The sequence below is a fragment of the Ctenopharyngodon idella genome, chromosome 11 (assembly GCF_019924925.1).
Source record: "Ctenopharyngodon idella isolate HZGC_01 chromosome 11, HZGC01, whole genome shotgun sequence".
In the NCBI taxonomy this organism is placed as follows: Eukaryota; Metazoa; Chordata; class Actinopteri; order Cypriniformes; family Xenocyprididae; genus Ctenopharyngodon; species Ctenopharyngodon idella.
Genome location: NC_067230.1, coordinates 27,383,487 through 27,407,566, shown reverse-complemented (window position 1 = coordinate 27,407,566; position 24,080 = coordinate 27,383,487). Strand labels below are relative to the sequence as shown.

Sequence of the window (24,080 nt, the reverse complement as noted above, 5' to 3'; positions counted from 1 at the left end):
TCCACCACAGAACAAAAAGGTAATTGCGACTTTTTTTTAATCTCAATTCTGACTTTATAACTCGCAATTGCAAGATTATATCTCACAATTCAGACTTTATAACTCGCAATTCTGACTTTTCATCTAGCAATTGAGTTTATATCTCAAAATTCTGTCTTTTAGATATAACTCACAATTGTGAGGAAAAAATGTCAAAATTTCGGGATAAAAAGTCGCAGTTACCTTTTTTATTTGTATTCAATGGCAGAAACAAGCTTTCATAGAAATGTTATATTTTTTATTTTATTTTATTTTATTTTACCAGATTTCAATTACGTTTTTGATGTCATATGATAAAAGCATGTACATGTATTTTAAAATGTAAGAGTGGCTGAATTTGAAAATTAAAAAAAAAAAAAAAAGTCAGGCAAAACGTTATAGATTACATTGGCCAGCATACTTTTTATCATTCAGCATAACAACAGCAAAAAAATTTGATATCAGTGCATCCCCACTAGCTGCTGATCTGAGACCACAATTGCCGTTTTAATTATTATCTTTAAATGGATCAGATCTTTATATAAGGACAACCTCAAAAAGGAACATTTTCCCTTATCTGCTCCTACATGTTCCTCCAAGATAAGCTAAGACGGTGTACTCGGGCCTTAAAATCCTTTCCTAAAATCCTGACTAAAAGCATGCCCGTGATACTCGATTGAACCGGTTCTTCTGTCAGAATTGTGTGTTCTGTTTGCGATAGCACAAGGGTGTGTGTTGATCTAAATTTCCAGAGACGATTGTGGGTTATCTGATCCAGTTCTGGGCCAATATACTCTCTCATTCTGCCCAAGGCACCACATGTGCCACATAGACTAGAAAACCCCATTATCTTGTGACTATTTCTAGCACAGTTTTTTGTCATTAACCTTATTTAACGAGTTATTTAGTTAGTGTTTTCTCAAGAGAAACCTTATCTTTTCCTGTTTCCTCTCCTAGAATAGACCTCACTGTGGTTTTCCTGCCATATCATTCATTTGGATTCTTTTACTAAGATACTATATATCCAGATATTGCTATATTTGGCAGTTTGGCTATTATTTCACTTGCGAAGGCAACATTTCTAAGTTTTATTTGTTAATTTTAAGTTTTAAATTTTTTTTCAAACATTTATATTTCATATCAGCTTAATTTTAATTACAGAAAACAGTATTTTATAGTTTTAGTTTTAGGTTTTGTTAAGAATAACAACCCTGGTTTAAAGTCCCTACTTTTTTCTTCCAACATCAAATACGTTCTGATTGGCTGTTTAAAGGGATAGTTCACCCAAAAATGAAAATTCTGTCATCATTTACTCACCCTCATGTTGTTCCAAACCTGTATGAATTTCTTTGTTCCGCTGAACACAAAGGAAGATATTTTGAAGAAAGTTTATAACCAGGCAGCTTTGGGACACCATTGACTTTCATAGTAGGAAAAAAAATACTATGGAAGTCATTTGTGCCCCAGAACTGTTCAGTTTCCCACATTCTTCAAAATATCTTCCTTTGTGTTCAACAAAGAAATTCATACAGGTTTTGAACAACCTGAGGGTGAGTTTTCATTTTTGGGTGAACTATCCCTTTAAGACAGAGTGTGATATGTTTATACATCACAGTGGGGTCTATATAGTGTTTTTCTCAAATCTAACCTTATGTTTTCGATCTTAAAACATGTTCTGAATGGGTCTGGTTGAGGAAACCCTCTGATTATTGTCTCAATGAAGATCCCAAAGCCTGTTATGTTCATCTCTACTTTCCCTTCCTTCTCCAGCACCTCCAGTTGACCATTCAGGCCCTGCAGGACGAGCTGAGGACTCAACGCGACCTCAACCATCTTCTCCAGCAGGAGAGCGGGTCACGGGCCGGTGGGGGCGAGCACTTCACCACCATTGAGCTGACCGAAGAGAACTTCCGTCGGCTCCAAGCAGAACACGACCGTCAGGCCAAAGAGCTCTTCCTCCTGAGGAAAACGCTGGAGGAGATGGAGCTGAGGATCGAGACACAGAAACAGACACTGGGAGCCAGAGACGAGTCCATAAAGAAGCTTTTGGAGATGTTGCAGAGTAAAGGGCTTCCCCCAGCCTCAGGAAGGGCATCAGATGAGGAGGAGCAAGAGCGAGCCAGGCGTATTGCAGAAGCCGAAGCTCAGCTGGGCCACCTAGAGGTGATATTAGACCAGAAAGAGAAGGAAAACATCCATCTGAGAGAGGTATCAGGTTCTACTCAAACTTTTTGGGTTGAAAGTGGATTTTCAACCATGCATGTCACTCAGGTTGTGTTCACACTTGGCAGGTTTGGTTTGATTAAAACAAACTCTGGTGCGATTGCTCTGTTTGTGCGATTCTTTTGAAGAAGTGTGAATGCTGCCATCGTCTCCTTGCAGCAGGATCTTCGTTTGTGTGTAACAGAGGAATTCCTGGCACAGTTTTGACTCCTTTACACATTTTATAAGCTCTTCACCAGTTCTCAGCTGTTAAAAAAAGTCATAAAAGCCATCTTTTTGTTTTGTATCTTCAGGTTCGGTCTTTAAAATGAAGTGAACTGCTTCAGTGTGAATGCTAAGTGAACCAGAACTAAATGTACCGTTTTCTTTTTTGGTCCGGACCAAAAGAACCAAGAACTACAAGTGTGAACACACCCTAAAGATGGACTTGAGTAATGGAAGTAAACTTAAAGGTTAACAATAACAACACTGGCCCAAATCCCCCTTCTTCTAAAATCCAATACATTTTAATTGCCTGTGAATTTGTTACTTTTTAGCTTTCAAAAAGGACAGAAAACCACACCTGGTTAAGACACAGTGTGATATGTATATACTGTATACATCAATGTGGGTTCTATATAACATGTGATTTTTGCTCTGTTCGTATCACCAAAAAGAGCTGCAAAAAGAATTGTTTTCAAACATGAGCATGTAACAGTTTCAAAGCAGAGATATACAATAATTCAGAGACAGTCTCCATGGAACAATCTGAGGTTAAGTGGTTTGCCATTGTAATAGTCAGAGAGATAGTCAGATACAACTAAGGTAATAACAGCATATGGTCTCTGAGTCATCTGGACCCAAGAGAAAAACGTGAGGAGGTACATGCCAGCACTGTTGGAACCATACAGATAGTGCGCATTATTCACTATGAGCTCAAAGAGAATTCATAGTTTTCACATGATATCACACCCTTATAGAAACGCCCACCTGGAGGGCAAAAAAAAGGCTTTCCTCCATTGCCCGCCAGTCATTTTTACCAGGTTTGTACTAAATACTAATATAGTAAGACATTGATGTTAAACAATCAATTTTAGTATAGACCTTATTGATAATGCATGTACAAGCAAGCAGATGATCCCAGAATATACCGCAACGCACAGTTTCTTGTTGGCCTAGAAAACCATTATAACCATTTAGCGCATTGCTGTCATATTCTGTGCTCATCTGCTTGCCAATATATGCATCATTGATAAGGTGTATACTGAATTTGATTCTTTAACATCACTGTTTTAGTACATTAAGGTGGATTAAGTGTCTTTCACATTAAGCGTTTTAGAATATCCCGCTGTTTTTAGTGATTGAAATACTGCAGCAGGTGCTGTTTATGGATCACAAGTACCCAAAAACTTGCATTTTGTTTGCATATTTTTTTTCTTCTTTTTTTGAGATGGAAAATTGACAGGCCTTTGATGCAGGTCTATGGATGCTTTGCCCTCCAGGGGCCGGTTGCATAAATTGCTAAGACTAGTATTACAAGTTAGTCATCACATTTTTTTCTTTAAGATTGTTCATAACTGTTTTAGGTCAGTTGCATAAAAACGTAGATTGGACTAATTTGATTCTAAAAAGTAAGACTGATTGCCCCTTGTATAATAATAATAATAATAACTGCTAGTTGGTCATACTAGTACTTAAGACATAATGGTTAAGTTTATGCAACTGGCCCCAGGTCTCCTCGCCAGTCATGTGACTGAAAACTATGAATAAGATGAAACTTTAAAAATTGCTCTCTGATGTTTTTGGTTGGTTCAGGGTTAGGGATAGAGTTAGGGCTAAGTAATGGATTTTAACCTCCCAATGTATTTATTTTTATGAAGGGTGTTAGCTCTAGTATTTCTATTTTTGTGTTTTGTGTTTGACATTATGTTGATCATAATGTTAATTTTTTTCTCAGGAGCTTCATCGCAGAAACCAGCTTCACCCAGACCCTGGAAAAACTAAAGCTCTTCAGACTATTATAGAGATGAAGGTAAAGATCTGCGAATGATTTTTGTTTTATATATATATATATATATATATAGTGGCGTGACTTTCATCAAGGGTGCATTAAATTGATCAAAAGTGACAGTAAATGCTGGTCTCTTAAAATTATGTATCACAGTTTCCTGCTTAAAATATTAAGCAGCACTACTGTTTTCAACATTGATAATAATAAGAAATGAGCTGCAAATCAGCATATTAGAATGATTTCTGAAGGATCATGTGACACTGGATCTTTGTCATCACAGAAATAAATTACATTTTAAAATATATCAAAATATAAAACAGTTCTTTTAAATTGTAATAATAATAATATATTTCACAATATTACTGTTTTTTATGTATTTTTGATCAAATAAATGCATCCTTGGTGAGTATAAAAGACTTGTGTACTGTCATAAGTACGAAGTTCATTATATATGGCATGTTCTGGCTGCTCAGGAAGAACAATAGACTGAAAAAGCAAACAGAATATGAACAGAATAAACCAGAAAGACAAGAGAAATGTCTGATGGCAGATCCACTGCAGCATGCTGGTTAATGGCTGAATGAAACAATAAGTGGGTTTGTGCCAGCAGAAGCATTACACACCACTCTAAAAATAAAGCATGACCTCATGCAAGGCACGCACACACCCCTCGGGTCCACTCTGATTGGAGCTAAATATTACCCAGAGTTCCCCACTGCATCCATGTGACATGTAAGCACTGATAATAGACTCCTATTCAAAGTACAATTTCGCTAATTCGATTTATGCATTTTCCTTGAACCAAAAACTGCAAAAGCTGCTCCACCTGTACTGGTTTCCATTGCACTTTTAACCTTTAGCATCACTGGTAGTGTTCTCTCGCCCTATTGGCTGAGCAGGGATGCTGATTCTGGTGCCATGGGAACAGGTGGAGCTGTTTACACAGAGAGCACAAATGCAGGCGTGGGAGAGGATGACAGAAGAGAGAGCAATGTGATGTGTTTGCTTATGCTCTGAAGATGGATATTATCTTTCATAGAGCCACAAGGTATAGCATTACAACCTTAGTCTAGATGAACAAATAGCACTATTGCACATTTAACCATGCCTTTAAAATATCGATGATAAGCCTAGCTGTCATTTATCTAGGAAATGGACTCTCTGTGTACAGTATGTGTGAAATGGGATGTTGGTTTTCAAAGGCCTCGTGTGGAAATGGTGCCTATTGATGTCTGTGAAAACAGAATGATGAGAGAGTGAGCGAGAGAGAGAGAGAGAGTGGAAAGGAAGGGCGGGTTACCGGAGAGAGCATGCGAGAAGGAACACCAAACGTTCTCTTATGTCTGAATGGGAGATGGACTATAGCTAATGCCAAAGACGTTGTATTATTTATTTAAAAAGCCGAAGGAGCTGCAACGCTGCAACTCTCGGTCTCACAGTCCAAAGAGGCACACGCATGCTGCTCGCTTTCCCAGAGCGTCTCTCCGCCCGGGCTGGATGTGTGCTCAGTACTACCAAATGGTGATTACATGCTGATCCATTAGCATGAGAGAGACAGATTCTGCTTTGGCTTTGCAGCAGTACTGCAGCTACTCACTGGCGATGCTGCAAGACGTTAGAGTTTCGCATATCCCTGTCTTCCTCTTGTTGTGATTCCGCCTGTCTGTTGGGAATTGGGTTTGGCATGCTTCGATCCGTTGAATCGCACCAAAGTTGTCTTACTAGCTTAAGATGATGGAGCACAACGTCGCTAATTTTTCCACTAAATTGTTTATCCAGGACACCAAAATCGCATCCTTGGAGCGCAACATTCGGGATCTGGAGGATGAGATACAGATGTTGAAGGCGAATGGATTGCTGAACACAGAGGATCGAGAGGAGGAGATCAAACAGATGGAGGTCTACAAAAACCACTCCAAGTTCATGAAGACCAAGGTAAACAACTTCTTTAAGGAGCTTTAAACTATAAACAGCCATAGACACAAAGAAATCAGTTTATGCAGGTAATTGATAAAGTAAAATGCACAATATATCTGTGATGTTACTGATTATGTGTAGGGATAGTTCACTCAAAAATGAAAATTCATTATTTACTCTCATGTTGTTGTATGTTTGTTGAACACAAACATAGGACAGAAAAGTTCATACTGACCACACAAAAACAGGGGGAAAAGCATCAAAATAGTCAACACAACTTCCACACACAATCTTCTGGAAGCTATGTGGTTTGAATGAGAAGCACACTGAAAGTTAGGTCAGATTTGAGAAAATAAGGACTTTTTTTTTGGTGAACTAGTCCTTTAATTTTTAGTAATTATGTATATTTTGGCACCTGAGTTTGCTTGAAGCGTGTGATATTACATCATATGAACAACAGCTTAAAGTGGACATGAAATCAACATTGACCCTTTCTTAATAAACATTCCTGGTTTTGCATGATTCATTAGTGAATGTTTCCAAATATTTTTGGTCACTCTTTAGTTTAGGGTCCAATTCTCACTATTAACTGAATATTAACTATGACTTTTGCCTCAATAAACTCCTAATTACTGCTTATTAATAGTTAGTAAGGCAGGATTGGGTAGGATTAACAGATGTAGAATATGGTCATGCATTAATATGTGCTTTATAAGTACTAATAAACTGCCAATATCCTAGTAATAAGCAACTAGTTAATAGTGAGAATTGGACCCTAAACTAAAGGGTTACCAATTTTTTATTCTTCTTCCAAAGTTAAAAAAAAAGTTTGTCTATGTAATCTTGCATCAAAATGTAAAAACTTGCTTTGTCACTGAAACAACTGTCCTATTCAGGTTGACATCACCAACCCCTCCCCTCCAATCGCCCATCATAGAGACACGATCCAATCAATTCTCAATGGATAAAAGTCCCGCCCTATATTTTTTTCTCTTTGAATATCATGTTTCATATTACTGAAGTGAGATGGATTGTGAAAACTGTTTTATGTTTACTCTAAAAGCAGATAAATCTGTAAAGATTTACAATATCAGAGTAAATATGTCTAATTATAATACCTGTTAACATTAAAAATCGTTAAATTATTATACTGTTGGTAGCCAAAATTCTGCTATCAGTGCATCCTCAGATGAAATATATCTTTGAGCTTTTTATAAAGAAATAAATGTGTCTTTTCCACAAATTGTTATGAAGGGTTTCAGGTGTCACGGAAGTGTCAGAGAAAATCCTCACAGATGTCTTGTGGAATTGTAATGATTGGTTAGCTGAGTAATGCTAGAAGCAGCAGTATTAAAATAGGATCTGTAGGATCTGTGTAAATATTTCTCACGGCTGTGCTGACAGTGTCAAAACACTTCCATCTGTCGGTTCAGTGTGAATTGGCCTTTAAACTGATGTATAATGATATTCTGCTGCATTGGTCGGATTGGTTTGTTTGATTTGCACCTCCCTATTAACCGTTTTAACATTTTTATGGCTTGCATCTTGACAGAAAAGTTTATTTTCTCTATCTCACATTGGTTAGTGGAGGTGGATTTTTGTGCACATGTGCGTGGGTATTATCTTCGCTGTATCTAACATGCTCGTGAATCAGCTGGGGGTTTTGTTGTGATATTTATAGAAGCCATTTCATCAATAATTGATATGGCTGATGTATATTAAATGGGGATTGCATGCTGAGATCTATCTTTTATGTGACGAGAGTACAGATGAAGGGAAGAAAACTCCCTTACTCATTTCAGTTTTTATATTAAAAAAAACATTATCATGTTTCGTTATGTATTCGTTAAAAAATAAATTGTCTAGATACTCAGATGTTTTGTAACATTTTACGTGCTAAATTATTTCCCTGTCCCATAAATAACAGAAAAATCTCTTTCTCTGTGCCTTCTTTCCTTTCTCAATCTCTTTCAGATTGACCAGCTCAAGCAGGAGCTCTCGAAAAAAGAATCTGAGCTTTTAGCTCTGCAAACAAAACTGGAAACTTTGAATAATCAGAATTCAGACTGCAAACAGCATATTGAAGTGCTCAAAGAGTCCCTCACTGCCAAAGAGCAACGCGCTGCCATCCTTCAAACAGAGGTTACAAATGTTTTTATTTTATTTTTTATTATTTTATATTATTTTATTTTTTAATTTTATTATTTAATTTTATTTTGTTTTTGTCCTTGCCCCATAGAATTCTATTGTTATTTTATTTTTTATTTTATTTTAACGGAATTATGTCCTCACTTGTTAACCTAATATTTGACTTAAGACTTACTGCCATATTAGCACTTGAAGGCAAATATCCTCAGCTTTGCATTCACTCTCATGCTCATGGTGTGTTGGTCAGGTGGACGCTCTTCGATTGCGTCTGGAGGAGAAGGAATCGTTCCTTAATAAGAAGACGAAGCAATTGCAAGACTTGACCGAGGAGAAGGGAACACTGGCTGGGGAAATCAGAGACATGAAAGACATGCTGGAAGTCAAAGAACGCAAGATCAACGTCCTGCAGAAGAAGGTAAATCACTCAGGAATTAAAGGTCAGAGGTTAGGTTGTAAGGTCAGACTGTTTTCACGGGCCATTTAGAAATGATTGGGGTCGATTTTGGCAAGCAGTAATAGTTCCTCAGGAAGAGTGTGATATAAGCAAGGGGGTTTGAAAGGAGGCAGAGCCTCTTTTACTGTATGTGTAACAGATTTATATAGAGTTCTATATTGTCTACATAGTAGGGATGTAACAATATTATCAATATAAAAAAAATGTTCAGCCCGGTTCTGAAAATGGTTCTGGTGTGATGGGTGGGCGAAGTGCGAGGAGCGTATCCTTTAATAGAGACGTCCCATCTCATGAATATTATAGCAATGAATGCACTGAAATGCCCTCGCGCTACTCATATACGTCAGATATCAATGCAGAGAGAGAGAGAGAGAGAGAGACAGAGGTGCACAAAGGCAAGCTGCACAATTAATCTTTAAAAGATTGCGTTCTCAATATCATCACCCACATGATCTAATTCCTAAATGACAACGATTCGCCCGAGTATATTAAACCTTTGGCAAAAATAAAATCACGACATTCAAATCTGCGTTCGCGCTGCCGCTGATCTAAAGAGGGTTGTCATGTGTACATAGAAACAGCTTCACAATCTTGTCAAATAAAAACGTTTTTTTCTTGGTTATGCAGTCATTAAGGAAACATTCCATTTTATCATTCTTAAAACATTACTTTTGAATGTTCACAAAACATTCTAAAATAAGTTACAACATTTATAAAATGTTAGGCTTTTCAGCATTTCAGAAAAAACCTTCCATGACCATGTTTTAATGCTTTTTGAACATTATATATAGACCAGATAACTTTAAACAAGCATTCTGTTAATGTTACTGGAAGAACGCTTGTTCATAACTTGCCAGAACGTTCTGAGAATGTTCCCTTTTAGATGTGAGAAAAGGAGAATTTATTCTTCGTTAATTATAGTCAGCATTAGAAATGCACTTAAACCTCTTTTCTAAAACCCAGTGAGCTGAATTTTGAATAAAAATTAAAGCAGAATTGCTTGCATTCTTCACAGATAAGGCAATCCTAGAATGCATTTTAACAAGCTCCAAGGAACAGAGCCACAGAGCATTGGCGCCTTTCTCCCCCTACTCTATCTTCTTTCAACTCCTTTTTCATCTTTGCCCTCTCTTTATCGTCTCTCCACCTGCTTTCCTGGGTTCTTTAACCTTTTTCATGTTGTTCAGTCACGGGAAACATCTCAGGAAAGGCTGCTGTCTGCTTCAAACTGTATTTAACTTCTGATCTCTTGCTGTCTGTGCTGGTTTGATCTCATGTATCTTATATTTTAAGTCACATCACCAACAACCTTCTGTATTGCTTACATATTTACTTAAAGAAATACCCAGTAGTTCCATTTGCATTCAAAACAGCTTCATTTGTTCTTGAAACCCATTCATACAGCTCCATAATTGTGGGTAATGGGATATTGCACCATTCATCAAAAAGCAAAGCATCCAGTTCTTGGGGTGGATGAAGGAAGTGAAATCTAGCCCATTATCTGACCATACAGAACATCATCAGGCATAAATATTCCCTTGAGATGCTGCCCGTACCATTAGAGACCAACCGCCATGTTTCACAGTCAGCAATAGACGTTGTGGGTTGAATCATCCTCAGGCTTCCTTTAACACAAACCCATTCAAATGGAAAACAAGGTGAAAGATGAACCAACAGACCATTAAACTTGCTCAGACGTCCAGGTACTTTTCCCGTTACACCAGGTTATCCATCTTTGAAAAATGGCCTTGAGTGCATGCGGTTACTGAATGGCAGCACAGTTTATATGACTCTTTGTGAAACTCGCCACATACAGCAATATGAAGTATACATCCATCCATATCAGGAAATGCTGACTTATGAATGTTCCTCATTGTCAGTGCAATTTGTTTTCATTTGACATTTTTCGTTGTTGTTTTGACAATGTTTGTTGACCGCTTGACACTTTAAATGTTTTTGTGACCAATGCACCTACATTTTCTGCACGAAAAGGTTTGTTTGTAACTTTACAGTGCTTTCACAACTATTGAATTCATTTTAAAGAGCAAACAAGCAGAGCTCTTGTATAGGTGATTGTTAATTAGCAATCACGATAATATAAACTTGAGTCAAATTTAAACCCTTTTGATGTGATTTTTTAAAGGTGAAGTGTGTGATTTTATCACCCCTAGTGGCACTAAGATGAAGTGCAATTCTTGATTGTTTGAATGAACAGGTTTTCCTAATAGAGCTATCCTAAAAGGTAATTGCGACTTTTTTTTTATTCACAATTCTGACTTTTTTCTCAGAATTGTAAGTTTTATATCTCACAATTCTAAATTTCTAACTTGCAATTGTGAGTTATAAAGTCAGAATTGTGAGATATAAACGTCAGTCTTCTTTCCCTCACAATTGCGCATTATAACACGCAATTGCAAGTTTATATCTCACAATTCTGACTTTATATCTCACAATTCTGACCTTATATCTCACAATTCTGACTTTATATCACGCAATTCTGACTTTAAACCTCGCAATTCTGACTTTATATCTCACAATTCTGACTTTATATCTCGCAATTCTGACTTTATATCTCACAATTCTGACTTTATATCACGCAATTCTGACTTTAAACCTCGCAATTCTGACTTTATATATCACAATTCTGACTTTATATCTCGCAATTCTGACTTTATATCTCACAATTCTGACTTTATAACTCGCAATTCTGACTTTATATTTCACAATTCTGACTTTATATCTCACAATTCTGACTTTATATCACGCAATTCTGACTTTAAACCTCGCAATTCTGACTTTATATCTCACAATTCTGACTTTATATCTCGCAATTCTGACTTTATCTCACAATTCTGACTTTATATCACGCAATTCTGACTTTAAACCTCGCAATTCTGACTTTATATCTCACAATTCTGACTTTATATCTCACAATTCTGACTTTATAACTTACAATTCTGACTTTATATCTTACAATTCTGACTTTATGACTTACAATTCTGACTTTATATCTTACAATTCTGACTTTATAACTCGCAATTCTGACTTTATATCTCTCAATTCTGACTTTATATCTCACAATTCTGAGTTTATATCTCACAATTCTGACTTTATAACTCACAATTCTGACTTTATATCTCGCAATTCTGACTTTATAACTCGCAATTCTGACTTTATATCTCACAATTCTGACTTTATATCACGCAATTCTGACTTTATAACTCAATTCTGACTTTATATCTCAAAATTCTGACTTTATAACTCAATTCTGACTTTATATCTCACAATTCTGACTTTATAACTTGCAATTCTGACTTTATATCTCACAATTCTGACTTTATATCTCAAAATTCTGACTTTATAACTCAATTCTGACTTTATATCTCAAAATTCTGACTTTATAACTCAATTCTGACTTTATATCCCACAATTCTGACTTTATATCACGCAATTCTGACTTTATATCACGCAATTCTGACTTTAAACCTCGCAATTCTGACTTTATATCTCACAATTCTGACTTTATATCTCACAATTCTGACTTTATATCACGCAATTCTGACTTTAAACCTCGCAATTCTGACTTTATATTTCACAATTCTGACTTTATATCTCGCAATTCTGACTTTATATCTCACAATTCTGACTTTATATCTCGCAATTCTGACTTATATTCTCACAATTCTGACTTTATTCACGCAATTCTGACTTTAAAACCTCGCAATCTGACTTTATAAATCACAATTCTGGACTTTATATCTCGCAATTCTGACTTTATATCTCACATTCTGACTTTATAACTCGCGAATTCTGACTTTATATTTCAGCAATTCTGACTTATATCTCTACAATTCTGACTTTATTCACAGCAATTCTGACTTAAACCTCGCATTTTTTCATTGACTTATCTCTGCAAATCTGGACTTTCACAATTCTGACTTTATATCTCGCAATTCTGACTTTATATCTCACAATTCTGACTTTATAACTCGCAATTCTGACTTTATATTTCACAATTCTGACTTTATATCTCACAATTCTGACTTTATATCACGCAATTCTGACTTTAAACCTCGCAATTCTGACTTTATATCTCACAATTCTGACTTTATATCTCGCAATTCTGACTTTATCTCACAATTCTGACTTTATATCACGCAATTCTGACTTTAAACCTCGCAATTCTGACTTTATATCTCACAATTCTGACTTTATATCTCACAATTCTGACTTTATAACTTACAATTCTGACTTTATATCTTACAATTCTGACTTTATGACTTACAATTCTGACTTTATATCTTACAATTCTGACTTTATAACTCGCAATTCTGACTTTATATCTCTCAATTCTGACTTTATATCTCACAATTCTGAGTTTATATCTCACAATTCTGACTTTATAACTCACAATTCTGACTTTATATCTCGCAATTCTGACTTTATAACTCGCAATTCTGACTTTATATCTCACAATTCTGACTTTATATCACGCAATTCTGACTTTAAAACTCAATTCTGACTTTATATCTCAAAATTCTGACTTTATAACTCAATTCTGACTTTATATCTCACAATTCTGACTTTATAACTTGCAATTCTGACTTTATATCTCACAATTCTGACTGTATCTCACAATTCTGACTTTATATCTCAAAATTCTGACTTTATAACTCAATTCTGACTTTATATCTCAAAATTCTGACTTTATAACTCAATTCTGACTTTATATCCCACAATTCTGACTTTATATCACGCAATTCTGACTTTATATCACGCAATTCTGACTTTAAACCTCGCAATTCTGACTTTATATCTCACAATTCTGACTTTATATCTCGCAATTCTGACTTTATCTCACAATTCTGACTTTATATCACGCAATTCTGACTTTAAACCTCGCAATTCTGACTTTATATCTCACAATTCTGACTTTATATCTCACAATTCTGACTTTATAACTTACAATTCTGACTTTATATCTCACAATTCTGAGTTTATATCTCACAATTCTGACTTTATAACTCACAATTCTGACTTTATATCTCGCAATTCTGACTTTATAACTCGCAATTCTGACTTTATATCTCACAATTCTGACTTTATATCACGCAATTCTGACTTTATAACTCAATTCTGACTTTATATCTCAAAATTCTGACTTTATAACTCAATTCTGACTTTATATCTCACAATTCTGACTTTATAACTTGCAATTCTGACTTTATATCTCACAATTCTGACTTTATATCTCAAAATTCTGACTTTATAACTCAATTCTGACTTTATATCTCAAAATTCTGACTTTATAACTCAATTCTGACTTTATATCACGCAATTCTGACTTTATATCACGCAATTCTGACTTTATATCACGCAATTCTGACTTTAAACCTCGCAATTCTGACTTTATATCTCACAATTCTGACTTTATATCTCACAATTCTGACCTTATATCTCACAATTCTGACTTTATATCACGCAATTCTGACTTTAAACCTCGCAATTCTGACTTTATATCTCACAATTCTGACTTTATATCTCGCAATTCTGACTTTATATCTCACAATTCTGACTTTATATCACGCAATTCTGACTTTAAACCTCGCAATTCTGACTTTATATATCACAATTCTGACTTTATATCTCGCATTTCTGACTTTATATCTCACAATTCTGACTTTATAACTCGCAATTCTGACTTTATATTTCACAATTCTGACTTTATATCTCACAATTCTGACTTTATATCACGCAATTCTGACTTTAAACCTCGCAATTCTGACTTTATATCTCACAATTCTGACTTTATATCTCGCAATTCTGACTTTATCTCACAATTCTGACTTTATATCACGCAATTCTGACTTTAAACCTCGCAATTCTGACTTTATATCTCACAATTCTGACTTTATAACTTACAATTCTGACTTTATATCTTACAATTCTGACTTTATGACTTACAATTCTGACTTTATATCTTACAATTCTGACTTTATAACTCGCAATTCTGACTTTATATATCACAATTCTGACTTTATATCTCGCAATTCTGACTTTATATCTCACAATTCTGACTTTATAACTCGCAATTCTGACTTTATATATCACAATTCTGACTTTATATCTCACAATTCTGACTTTATATCACGCAATTCTGACTTTAAACCTCGCAATTCTGACTTTATATTTCACAATTCTGACTTTATATCTCACAATTCTGACTTTATATCACGCAATTCTGACTTTAAACCTCGCAATTCTGACTTTATATCTCGCAATTCTGACTTTATCTCACAATTCTGACTTTATATCACGCAATTCTGACTTTAAACCTCGCAATTCTGACTTTATATCTCACGATTCTGACTTTATAACTTACAATTCTGACTTTATATCTTACAATTCTGACTTTATGACTTACAATTCTGACTTTATATCTTACAATTCTGACTTTATATCACGCAATTCTGACTTTAAACCTCGCAATTCTGACTTTATATCTCACAATTCTGACTTTATAACTTACAATTCTGACTTTATATCTTACAATTCTGACTTTATGACTTACAATTCTGACTTTATATCTTACAATTCTGACTTTATAACTCGCAATTCTGACTTTATATCTCTCAATTCTGACTTTATATCTCACAATTCTGAGTTTATATCTCACAATTCTGACTTTATAACTCACAATTCTGACTTTATATCTCGCAATTCTGACTTTATAACTCGCAATTCTGACTTTATATCTCACAATTCTGACTTTATATCACGCAATTCTGACTTTATAACTCAATTCTGACTTTATATCTCAAAATTCTGACTTTATAACTCAATTCTGACTTTATATCTCACAATTCTGACTTTATAACTTGCAATTCTGACTTTATATCTCACAATTCTGACTTTATATCTCACAATTCTGACTGTATCTCACAATTCTGACTTTATATCTCAAAATTCTGACTTTATAACTCAATTCTGACTTTATATCTCAAAATTCTGACTTTATAACTCAATTCTGACTTTATATCCCACAATTCTGACTTTATATCACGCAATTCTGACTTTGTATCACGCAATTCTGACTTTAAACCTCGCAATTCTGACTTTATATCTCACAATTCTGACTTTATATCTCGCAATTCTGACTTTATCTCACAATTCTGACTTTATATCACGCAATTCTGACTTTAAACCTCGCAATTCTGACTTTATATCTCACAATTCTGACTTTATAACTTACAATTCTGACTTTATATCTTACAATTCTGACTTTATGACTTACAATTCTGACTTTATATCTTACAATTCTGACTTTATAACTCGCAATTCTGACTTTATATCTCTCAATTCTGACTTTATATCTCACAATTCTGAGTTTATATCTCACAATTCTGACTTTATAACTCACAATTCTGACTTTATATCTCGCAATTCTGACTTTATAACTCACAATTCTGACTTTATATCTCACAATTCTGACTTTATATCATGCAATTCTGACTTTATAACTCAATTCTGACTTTATATCTCAAAATTCTGACTTTATAACTCAATTCTGACTTTATATCTCACAATTCTGACTTTATAACTTGCAATTCTGACTTTATATCTAACAATTCTGACTTTATATCTCACAATTCTGACTGTATCTCACAATTCTGACTTTATATCTCAAAATTCTGACTTTATAACTCAATTCTGACTTTATATCTCAAAATTCTGACTTTATAACTCAATTCTGACTTTATATCCCACAATTCTGACTTTATAACTTGCAATTCTGACTTTATATCTCACAATTCTGACTTAAATCTCACAATTCTGACTTTATAACTAAATTCTGACTTTATATCTCACAATTCTGACTTTATATCTCATAATTCTGACTTTATATCTCGCAATTCTGACTTTATATCATGCAATTCTGACTTTAAACCTCGCAATTCTGACGTAAGTTTATATCTTGCAATTGCGAGAAAAAAAGTCAGAATTGGGAGATACATAGTCACAATTACCTTTTTTAGTTTTTATTTCATGCCGGAAACAAGCTTCCATAGGAATGGAATCTTAAAACACGGAAAAAGATTTTCATCGTCCCAAAGTCCGTAGGTTTTTAGAATATGGCCTTTAGTTAAATGCCTGAAATAAGGTATGTGGTTAAAACAAGCACAAGATATTTTCAAGTTTTATTTTATTTACAACAAAAAATACATTATATACAGTAATACCCTACTTGTGATTTTTTTTTGTTTTTTTTTTGGAGCTTATTGGTTGTGATGTTTAAGTCATGTGACCGTGGTTCAGATATAGCCTACGTTTAGCTTTTTACGTGTGCCGATTGTATTTATGCTTCAAAAAAGTTGTTAATTTGTGAAAATTATCTTGACGAACAAAACATAGAAGAATCATAAACTTTTGTTGGTCACAGAGCATTTTTTTCTGCAATAATCCAAAAACCAGTGGAAGAATCCTGTTGGGTTTTTATTGCGGGTTGGCATACAAAAATACATCATCACTGCAGCATCAATCATGAGTTTTCAATGAAAAGAGAACTCCAAACTCTGGATAAACAGTTAGATGTTTGCTAAATACAAACTTCTTCCTTTCTCTTAGATTGAAAACCTTCAGGAGCAGCTGAGGGATAAAGATAAACAGCTCGGGAATCTAAAGGACAGAGTGAAGTCTCTCCAGACGGACTCTAGCAACACCGATACTGCCCTCGCCACGCTAGAGGAAGCTCTGTCTGAGAAGGTACCAGAAACCATCCTAAACATCACTGGAAATGAAAATGTAGATCACATAAAATCAGAGCTGCCTCATATATGTTGATTTTAGGTTTTTGGAGAGCCCTTTTGCAAAGCTTCTTTCTAACATTTTTCACTATAAATGAAGTTCAACATTAATGCCTGCATGAAAAGTTTGAGAAATTGCCTTCTACAACACGCTGGGCATGACATATTCATAGTATTTAAAGGGTTAGTTCAACCAAAAATGAAAATTCTGTCATTAATTACTCACCCTCATGTTGTTCCACACCCGTAAGACCTTCGTTCATCTTCAGAACACAAATTAAGATATTTTTGATGAAATCCAAGAAATCCCCCATAGAAAGCAACATAAGTACCACATTCAAGGTCCAGAAAGGTAGTAAAGACATTGTTGAAATAGTCAACGTGACTACAGTGGTTCAACCTTAATGTTATGAAGTGACGAGAATTATTTTTGTTTTGTTTTGCGCACAAAAAGTATTCTCGTCGCACAAAAAGTTGTCCCCTAAACTGTGAAGAATGAAGACATATACAGACATTTATTGATAAACCATGAGTGTTAGGGAAGTGTAAATAGTTGTAGCATGCTCAATTAGCCGTGAGTGCAGGTGCAATGTGTTTTTGTCACAGGAGCGAATTATTGAGCGCCTGAAAGAGCAAAGAGAGAGGGAAGACCGAGAGAGACTAGAGGAGGTGGACTCATATAAAAAAGAGAATAAAGACCTGAAAGAAAAGGTGAACTCTTTACAGCTGGAGCTAACAGAGAAAGAGGTACGTCAGTGATTGCATGCATGTCTGTTGTGTTTTCTTCGAGTTTTTGGTCAGACTGTCAGCTCTCGTCTCGTCTTCCTCCTCCTCCAGTCGAGTCTCATAGATTTAAAAGAACACGCCTCCTCACTGGCCTCATCGGGTCTCAAGAAAGACTCCAAACTCAAGTCTCTTGAGATCGCAATCGAGCAGAAGAAAGAGGAATGCAATAAATTGGAGACACAGTTACAAAAGGTATGATTTTCCTTCTGGCATCATGATAATTCAATATTTTCACACATTTTAGGATTATCAGAATCGGTCATTAACTGTGCCACTTTGGCACTTAATAAAAGTGGTTGTTCCCTCTTGTGTTGACTCCAGAATCAGCTGACAGCTTTGTCAATAGAAACTGCACATTTTTGTTTTGGGATATTTGTAGTGAATAAATATTACATAAAATAAGAAAAAATAGATATGTTTTTGCTATTTAATTTTAGCAATATATATTACGCTACCTTTCGAAAGTTTGGGGTTAAAAAGATTTTTTTGAAGAAAGTACTTTTGTTCAGCAAGGATGCATTAAATTGATCCAACTGACTATAATAAAGACTTTTACATTGTTTTAAAAAATAAATGCTGTTATTCTGAACTTTCTGTTCATTAAAGAACACTGAAAAAATGCATCACATTTCAATAAAAATGTTTTCAACATTGATAATAAAAATTTCTTGAGCAGCAAATCAGCATATTAGAATGATTTCTGAAGGATCATGTGACACTGAAGACTGGAGTAATGATGCTGAAAATTCAGCTTTGCATCACAGGAATAAATTACATTTAATTTATTTATTTTTATTTACATTTTTAATAATATATTAAAATAGAAAACTATGGAAGCCCATTTCCGCCACTAAATAAAAAAATAAAGACAGTAATTGCGACTTTTCATCTCAGAATTCTGACTTTTTATCTCGCAATTACGAGTTTATATCTCACAATTCTGAGATATAAATTCGCAATTGCGTGATATAAAGTCACAATTCTGAGATATAAACTCACAATTGCGAGAAAAAGTCAGAATTGTGAGAAAAAAAGTTTCACACAATTGTGTTTATATCTCACAATTGCGAGAAAAAAAGTCAGAATTGTGACTTTATATCATGCAATTGCAAGTTTATATCTCAGAATTCTGACTTTAGAACTCACAATTGTGAGAAAAAATTCTGAGATAAAAAGTCGCAATTACTGCTTTTATTTTTTTATTTAGTGGCGGAAATGGGCTTCCATAGAAAACAGTTACAGTATGTTATATTGTAATAATATTTCACAATATTACTATTTTACTGTATCAAATAAATGCAGCCTTGATGAGTATAAGAGAACTCACCAAAACTTCAAAAACATTTATAATTCTTACCGATCCCAAACTTTTGAACAGTACTGTATATATAATCAGTATTACAATCTTAGTGAAAAGTGACTTTTCATCAGTTCACATGACGAATGTCAAAAATTACATTTGATTAGTGAAAGTCCATTATTTAAAATAATATTTCACAGGATAACATTTCTTTGTTTTATATTACTGTTTTTTAATCCTCAAAGTTTATTCTAAGTTTTATTTGAAATTAATCCCAGATTTTCAATGTGGTCTCTCTGTATAGATTCTGGCATTATATTACCCATCCTACTCTAGGAGCATCTACCTTTTTAAAGACCCACATCAGTCAACCACTAATCGCTACCACTGGAATTACGTTCAATGAATGAGCCAGTTGTTTCATTGAATGTGTTTTCTGCATCAGCTTAATGGTCACTCATTTTAGAGGGCATCATGGGAGCTGTACTGAAGTAGTGATAAGATGTTGCTGTGTTTGTCTAATTTCTCTTATCTGACAGCAGCTGTGTCTCAAAACCTTATGAACCGCAAGCCTAAACTGCATTTTTGGGGACATCGTTCAATTAAAATGTTTGTAATGTGACTACAATGATCAAAAAATGCTGTCTAGGTCGGCGGCTCGCTCGGATTTGAGAATCAGTTGGCTTCTTTTTGTTCTTATGCTGCTCTCTGGTTACTTATATTCTCCTGTGTAGAACATTATCATTAACCTGAAAGAAGAGCTAATGATAAAGCTTGTGCTGTTTTACTGGGTCTCTTCATACTCCTCCTCCTCCTCATTTCCCATGATTCCCTCCTTTGCAATGTAGCAAGCAGAGCAGCTGTTCAGTCAAATGAACAATCCCGTAAGTGTCTCTCTGAATCTGTACTAGCACATGTTGAAAGCATGAGGACACTACACTCTTAGTTTCTTTCTTTATCTTTAACTACTAATTTAACTTGTAAAGGTCTATAAGGAATTCAACCCCGCTGGCTTAGAGAGCAGGAGTTATAATTTATGGTCTGATGAACTTTAAAAGGGTCCTTGATTATGATTTCACTTTTTTAAACTTTAGTTAGCTTGTAATGTGTGTGTGTTTGAGCATAAACAACATCTGCAAAGTTACGACGCTCAAAGTTCAACGCAAAGAGAGATATTTTCTTTTACAGATATCACTTTTTAAGGACTACAACAAACGGCTGGTAGGGACTACAACGAGCTTCTTCCCGGGTTTGTGACATCACTAACCTTAAAATTTACATAAGCCCTGCCCCCAGAAACACGCAACAAAGGGGTTGAGGCCATGTTGGGCTGCTTCAGAGAAGAGGAAGAGTTGTTGTAGTAGAGTGTTGTTACCATGCCGTCATTTTACGACAGACTGCTTCACAAACAAGGGTCAGTTCAACACTGGATTTGCACAAAAGATTAACATGACGGCACATGCTAGTCCATGAGTTGAATCAACTCCACAGCAGCTACATAAATTTAACTACTAACCATTCAGAAACGTCCAATTGCATTCTAAGTTGAAACTTCTTCCTGAGTCTCTCCATCAGTGTCCGACGGGAGATTCTTCAGCTTTGTTGTTGTTGAGCAACCGAAGCACAAGCTGTTAAAGCTCCACCCTCTTCTGGATATGGGGCCGGGAGCAGCAGCTTATTTGTATTTAAAGGGACACACAAAAACTGTGTGTTTTTGCTCACACCCAAATACAGTGCCCTCCACAATTATTGGCACCCTTAATAAATATGAGCAAAGGTGGCTGTGAAAATAAATCTGCGTTGTTTATCCTTTTGATCGTTCATTCAAAAAAATCACAAAATTCTAACCTTTCATCGAAGTAAAACAATTGAAAGTGGGGGGGAACTCACATCATGAAATAAATGTTTTTCTCCAATACATGTTGGCCACAATTATTGGCACCCCTAGAAATTCTTATGAGTGAAATATCTCTGAAGTATATTCTCATTCATATTTACATTTTTTTAGCACACCAGGGTGACTAGGAGCATGCAATTGTCCAGCCATGACTTCCTGTTCCACAGGAGTACAAACATGAGGAAACACAAAGGCCAAATTCCCCACAATGAGTAAAACCAAAGAATATAGTTCTAATGTGCAGCAAAAGATTGTTGAGCTTCACAAAATAGAAAGTGGCTGTAAGAAAATAGCTAAAGCATTGAAAATCCCCATTTCCACTATCAGGGCAATAATTAAGATGTTCCAATCAACTAAAGATGTTACAACTCTGCCTGGAAGAGGACGTGTGTCTAAATCATCCTAATGTGAAGTGAGGAGGAAAATTTGAGTGGCCAAACACTCTCCAAGGATCACAGCTGGAGAATTGCAAAAATTAGTTGAGTCTTGAGTCACAAAAAGCCTAAAAAAATTATCAAACAGCACCTACATCCCCACAAGTTGTTTGGGAGGGTTTCAAGAAAAATCCTTTGCTCTCATCCAAAAACAATCTCCAGCATATTCAGTTGTCAGACAAGACTGGAACTTCAAACGGGACCGGCTTCTATGGTCAGATGAAACTAAAAAAAGAGCTTTTTGGCAGCAAACTCACCAGATGGGTTTGGTGCACACCTGGATAAAAAGTACCCCATGCCCACGGTTAAATATACTGCTGGATCTTTAATGTTGTGGGCCTATTTTTCTCCTGGAGGTCCTGGACATCTCGGTATCATGGATTCTAGCAAATACCAACAGATAAAAATCAAAACCTGACTGCTTCTGCTAGAAATCCAATAATGGGCCGTGGTTGGATCTTCCATCAGGACAATGATCCAAAACAAATATCAAAACCAACACAAAAATGTGTCACTGAGCACAAAATGAAGCTTCTGCCATGGTCGTCCCAGTCCCCTGACCTGAACCCTAAGAAAATGAGTGGAGTGAACTGAAGAGAAGAAGCACCAGCATGGAGCTGGGAATCTGAAGGATCTGGAGAGATTCTGCATGAATGAATGGTCTCTGATCTTTTGTCAGGTGTTCTCAAAACTCATCAGGCATTATAGAAGACGACTCAGAGCTGTTATCTTGGCAAAAGGAGGTTGCAAAAAGTTTTGAATAAAAGGGTGCCAATAATTGTGGCCAACGTGTTTTGGAGAAAAACATGTATTTCATAATGTGATTTTCAATTCTTTTCCTTCAATGAAAGGCTATAATTTTGTAAATATTTTGAATGAAAGATCAAAAGGATAAACAATGCAAATTTATTTTCATAGCCGCCTTTGGGGCACTTTAGGGGCAAATTTGACAAGTTATTATAAATGATCTGTGGGGTATTTTGAGCTGAAACTTCACAGACACATTCTGGACATATTACATCTTATGAAAGGGGCATTATAGGTCCCCTTTAAGTTTCATCCTGTAATACAGAAACAATAAAATATGTTCATTATGAACAGCTATTTTTGGAGGTTTTTGTTGTTGTAGAGGCCTGAAGCAGCTAGTTTATATTTGGCCTTGCGTATAGAGAAAATATAATATAAATGATTTAATATATAGTACATTTCACAGTACAAAAATGTGAGAATTAATTACAAATTAAAACTAAGTAAAATATTTTTATTTGATTAGATTTTATTTTATTATTTTTCTGTAATATTCTTCCATAGTTCTCATGCTCTATAGGTCTTTTCAGAATTTTGCATTAATAATTTAATTTAGTGTTAATTTAGTGTTTTTATCATATGTAGACCAAACCAATGGGACAAAACAGAATTTAGTGTGATTCAAAAGCATTCTGTGAAACAGAATGTTCAGAATGTTCAAAAACTGTATTGTTTCCTCATGCTTCCAATGTTTACTAATCTGTTTCCTTGAACTTAATACTCAGATATTTGAACACGCATAACCGCATTGCAAAGAATCTTACCACTGAACCTTGGAGCTAAAATCCACATTTGCATGTTGCGTTGCATGTTCCTCTGTCTTGTGTGTTTAATTCCTCTCATGTCATGTGATCATTTTGAGAATCTGGAGTGTCAGCTTTGATCATTTGCCTTTGTAACAACTTTTGGTTTTATGACCACATCATCTTGGATTATATATGCTTTCGCTTTCTTTAATTTTGTATTGTATGTGCTCAGTGTTGGGTGTAATTAATTACTAATGTAATTACTCTAATTTAATTACTTTTCCCTTGAAAATGTAAAGTAAGGGATTACTCTTAATTTTTCTGTAATTTAATTACAGTTACTTCTGATGTAATTGCATTAAATACTGTATAGATTAGAACAATTCTATATAAAATAATAGTGGATTTAACATCAAAATTTGATATGATTTTAATGTAACCTTATCTCTTTACACACTTTGGTCAGTTCAAGCATAATTTATGCAATTGTATATTGTTTATTTGAACGAATCAAAAGTGCAGTTTTGTGTCTGTTCTTGTATTGTTCAACTGGTCG

The 24,080-nt window shown here is 35.0% G+C and overlaps 1 protein-coding gene across 2 annotated transcripts in view; it reads left to right on the top strand.

The window, feature by feature from the left end:
• The window catches only part of erc2 (ELKS/RAB6-interacting/CAST family member 2), a 64,462-nt gene that overhangs the window by 23,021 nt on the left and 17,361 nt on the right, over nucleotides 1-24,080 (top strand). For both annotated transcript variants that reach the window (XM_051912428.1, XM_051912427.1), the window contains exons 4-12: nucleotides 1,789-2,226; nucleotides 4,178-4,252; nucleotides 6,011-6,166; nucleotides 8,123-8,290; nucleotides 8,544-8,711; nucleotides 17,376-17,513; nucleotides 18,161-18,301; nucleotides 18,392-18,532; nucleotides 20,489-20,524. In XM_051912428.1, the coding sequence (XP_051768388.1) occupies nucleotides 1,789-2,226; nucleotides 4,178-4,252; nucleotides 6,011-6,166; nucleotides 8,123-8,290; nucleotides 8,544-8,711; nucleotides 17,376-17,513; nucleotides 18,161-18,301; nucleotides 18,392-18,532; nucleotides 20,489-20,524 (1,461 nt within the window). The remainder of the gene's footprint in view (nucleotides 1-1,788; nucleotides 2,227-4,177; nucleotides 4,253-6,010; nucleotides 6,167-8,122; nucleotides 8,291-8,543; nucleotides 8,712-17,375; nucleotides 17,514-18,160; nucleotides 18,302-18,391; nucleotides 18,533-20,488; nucleotides 20,525-24,080) is intronic.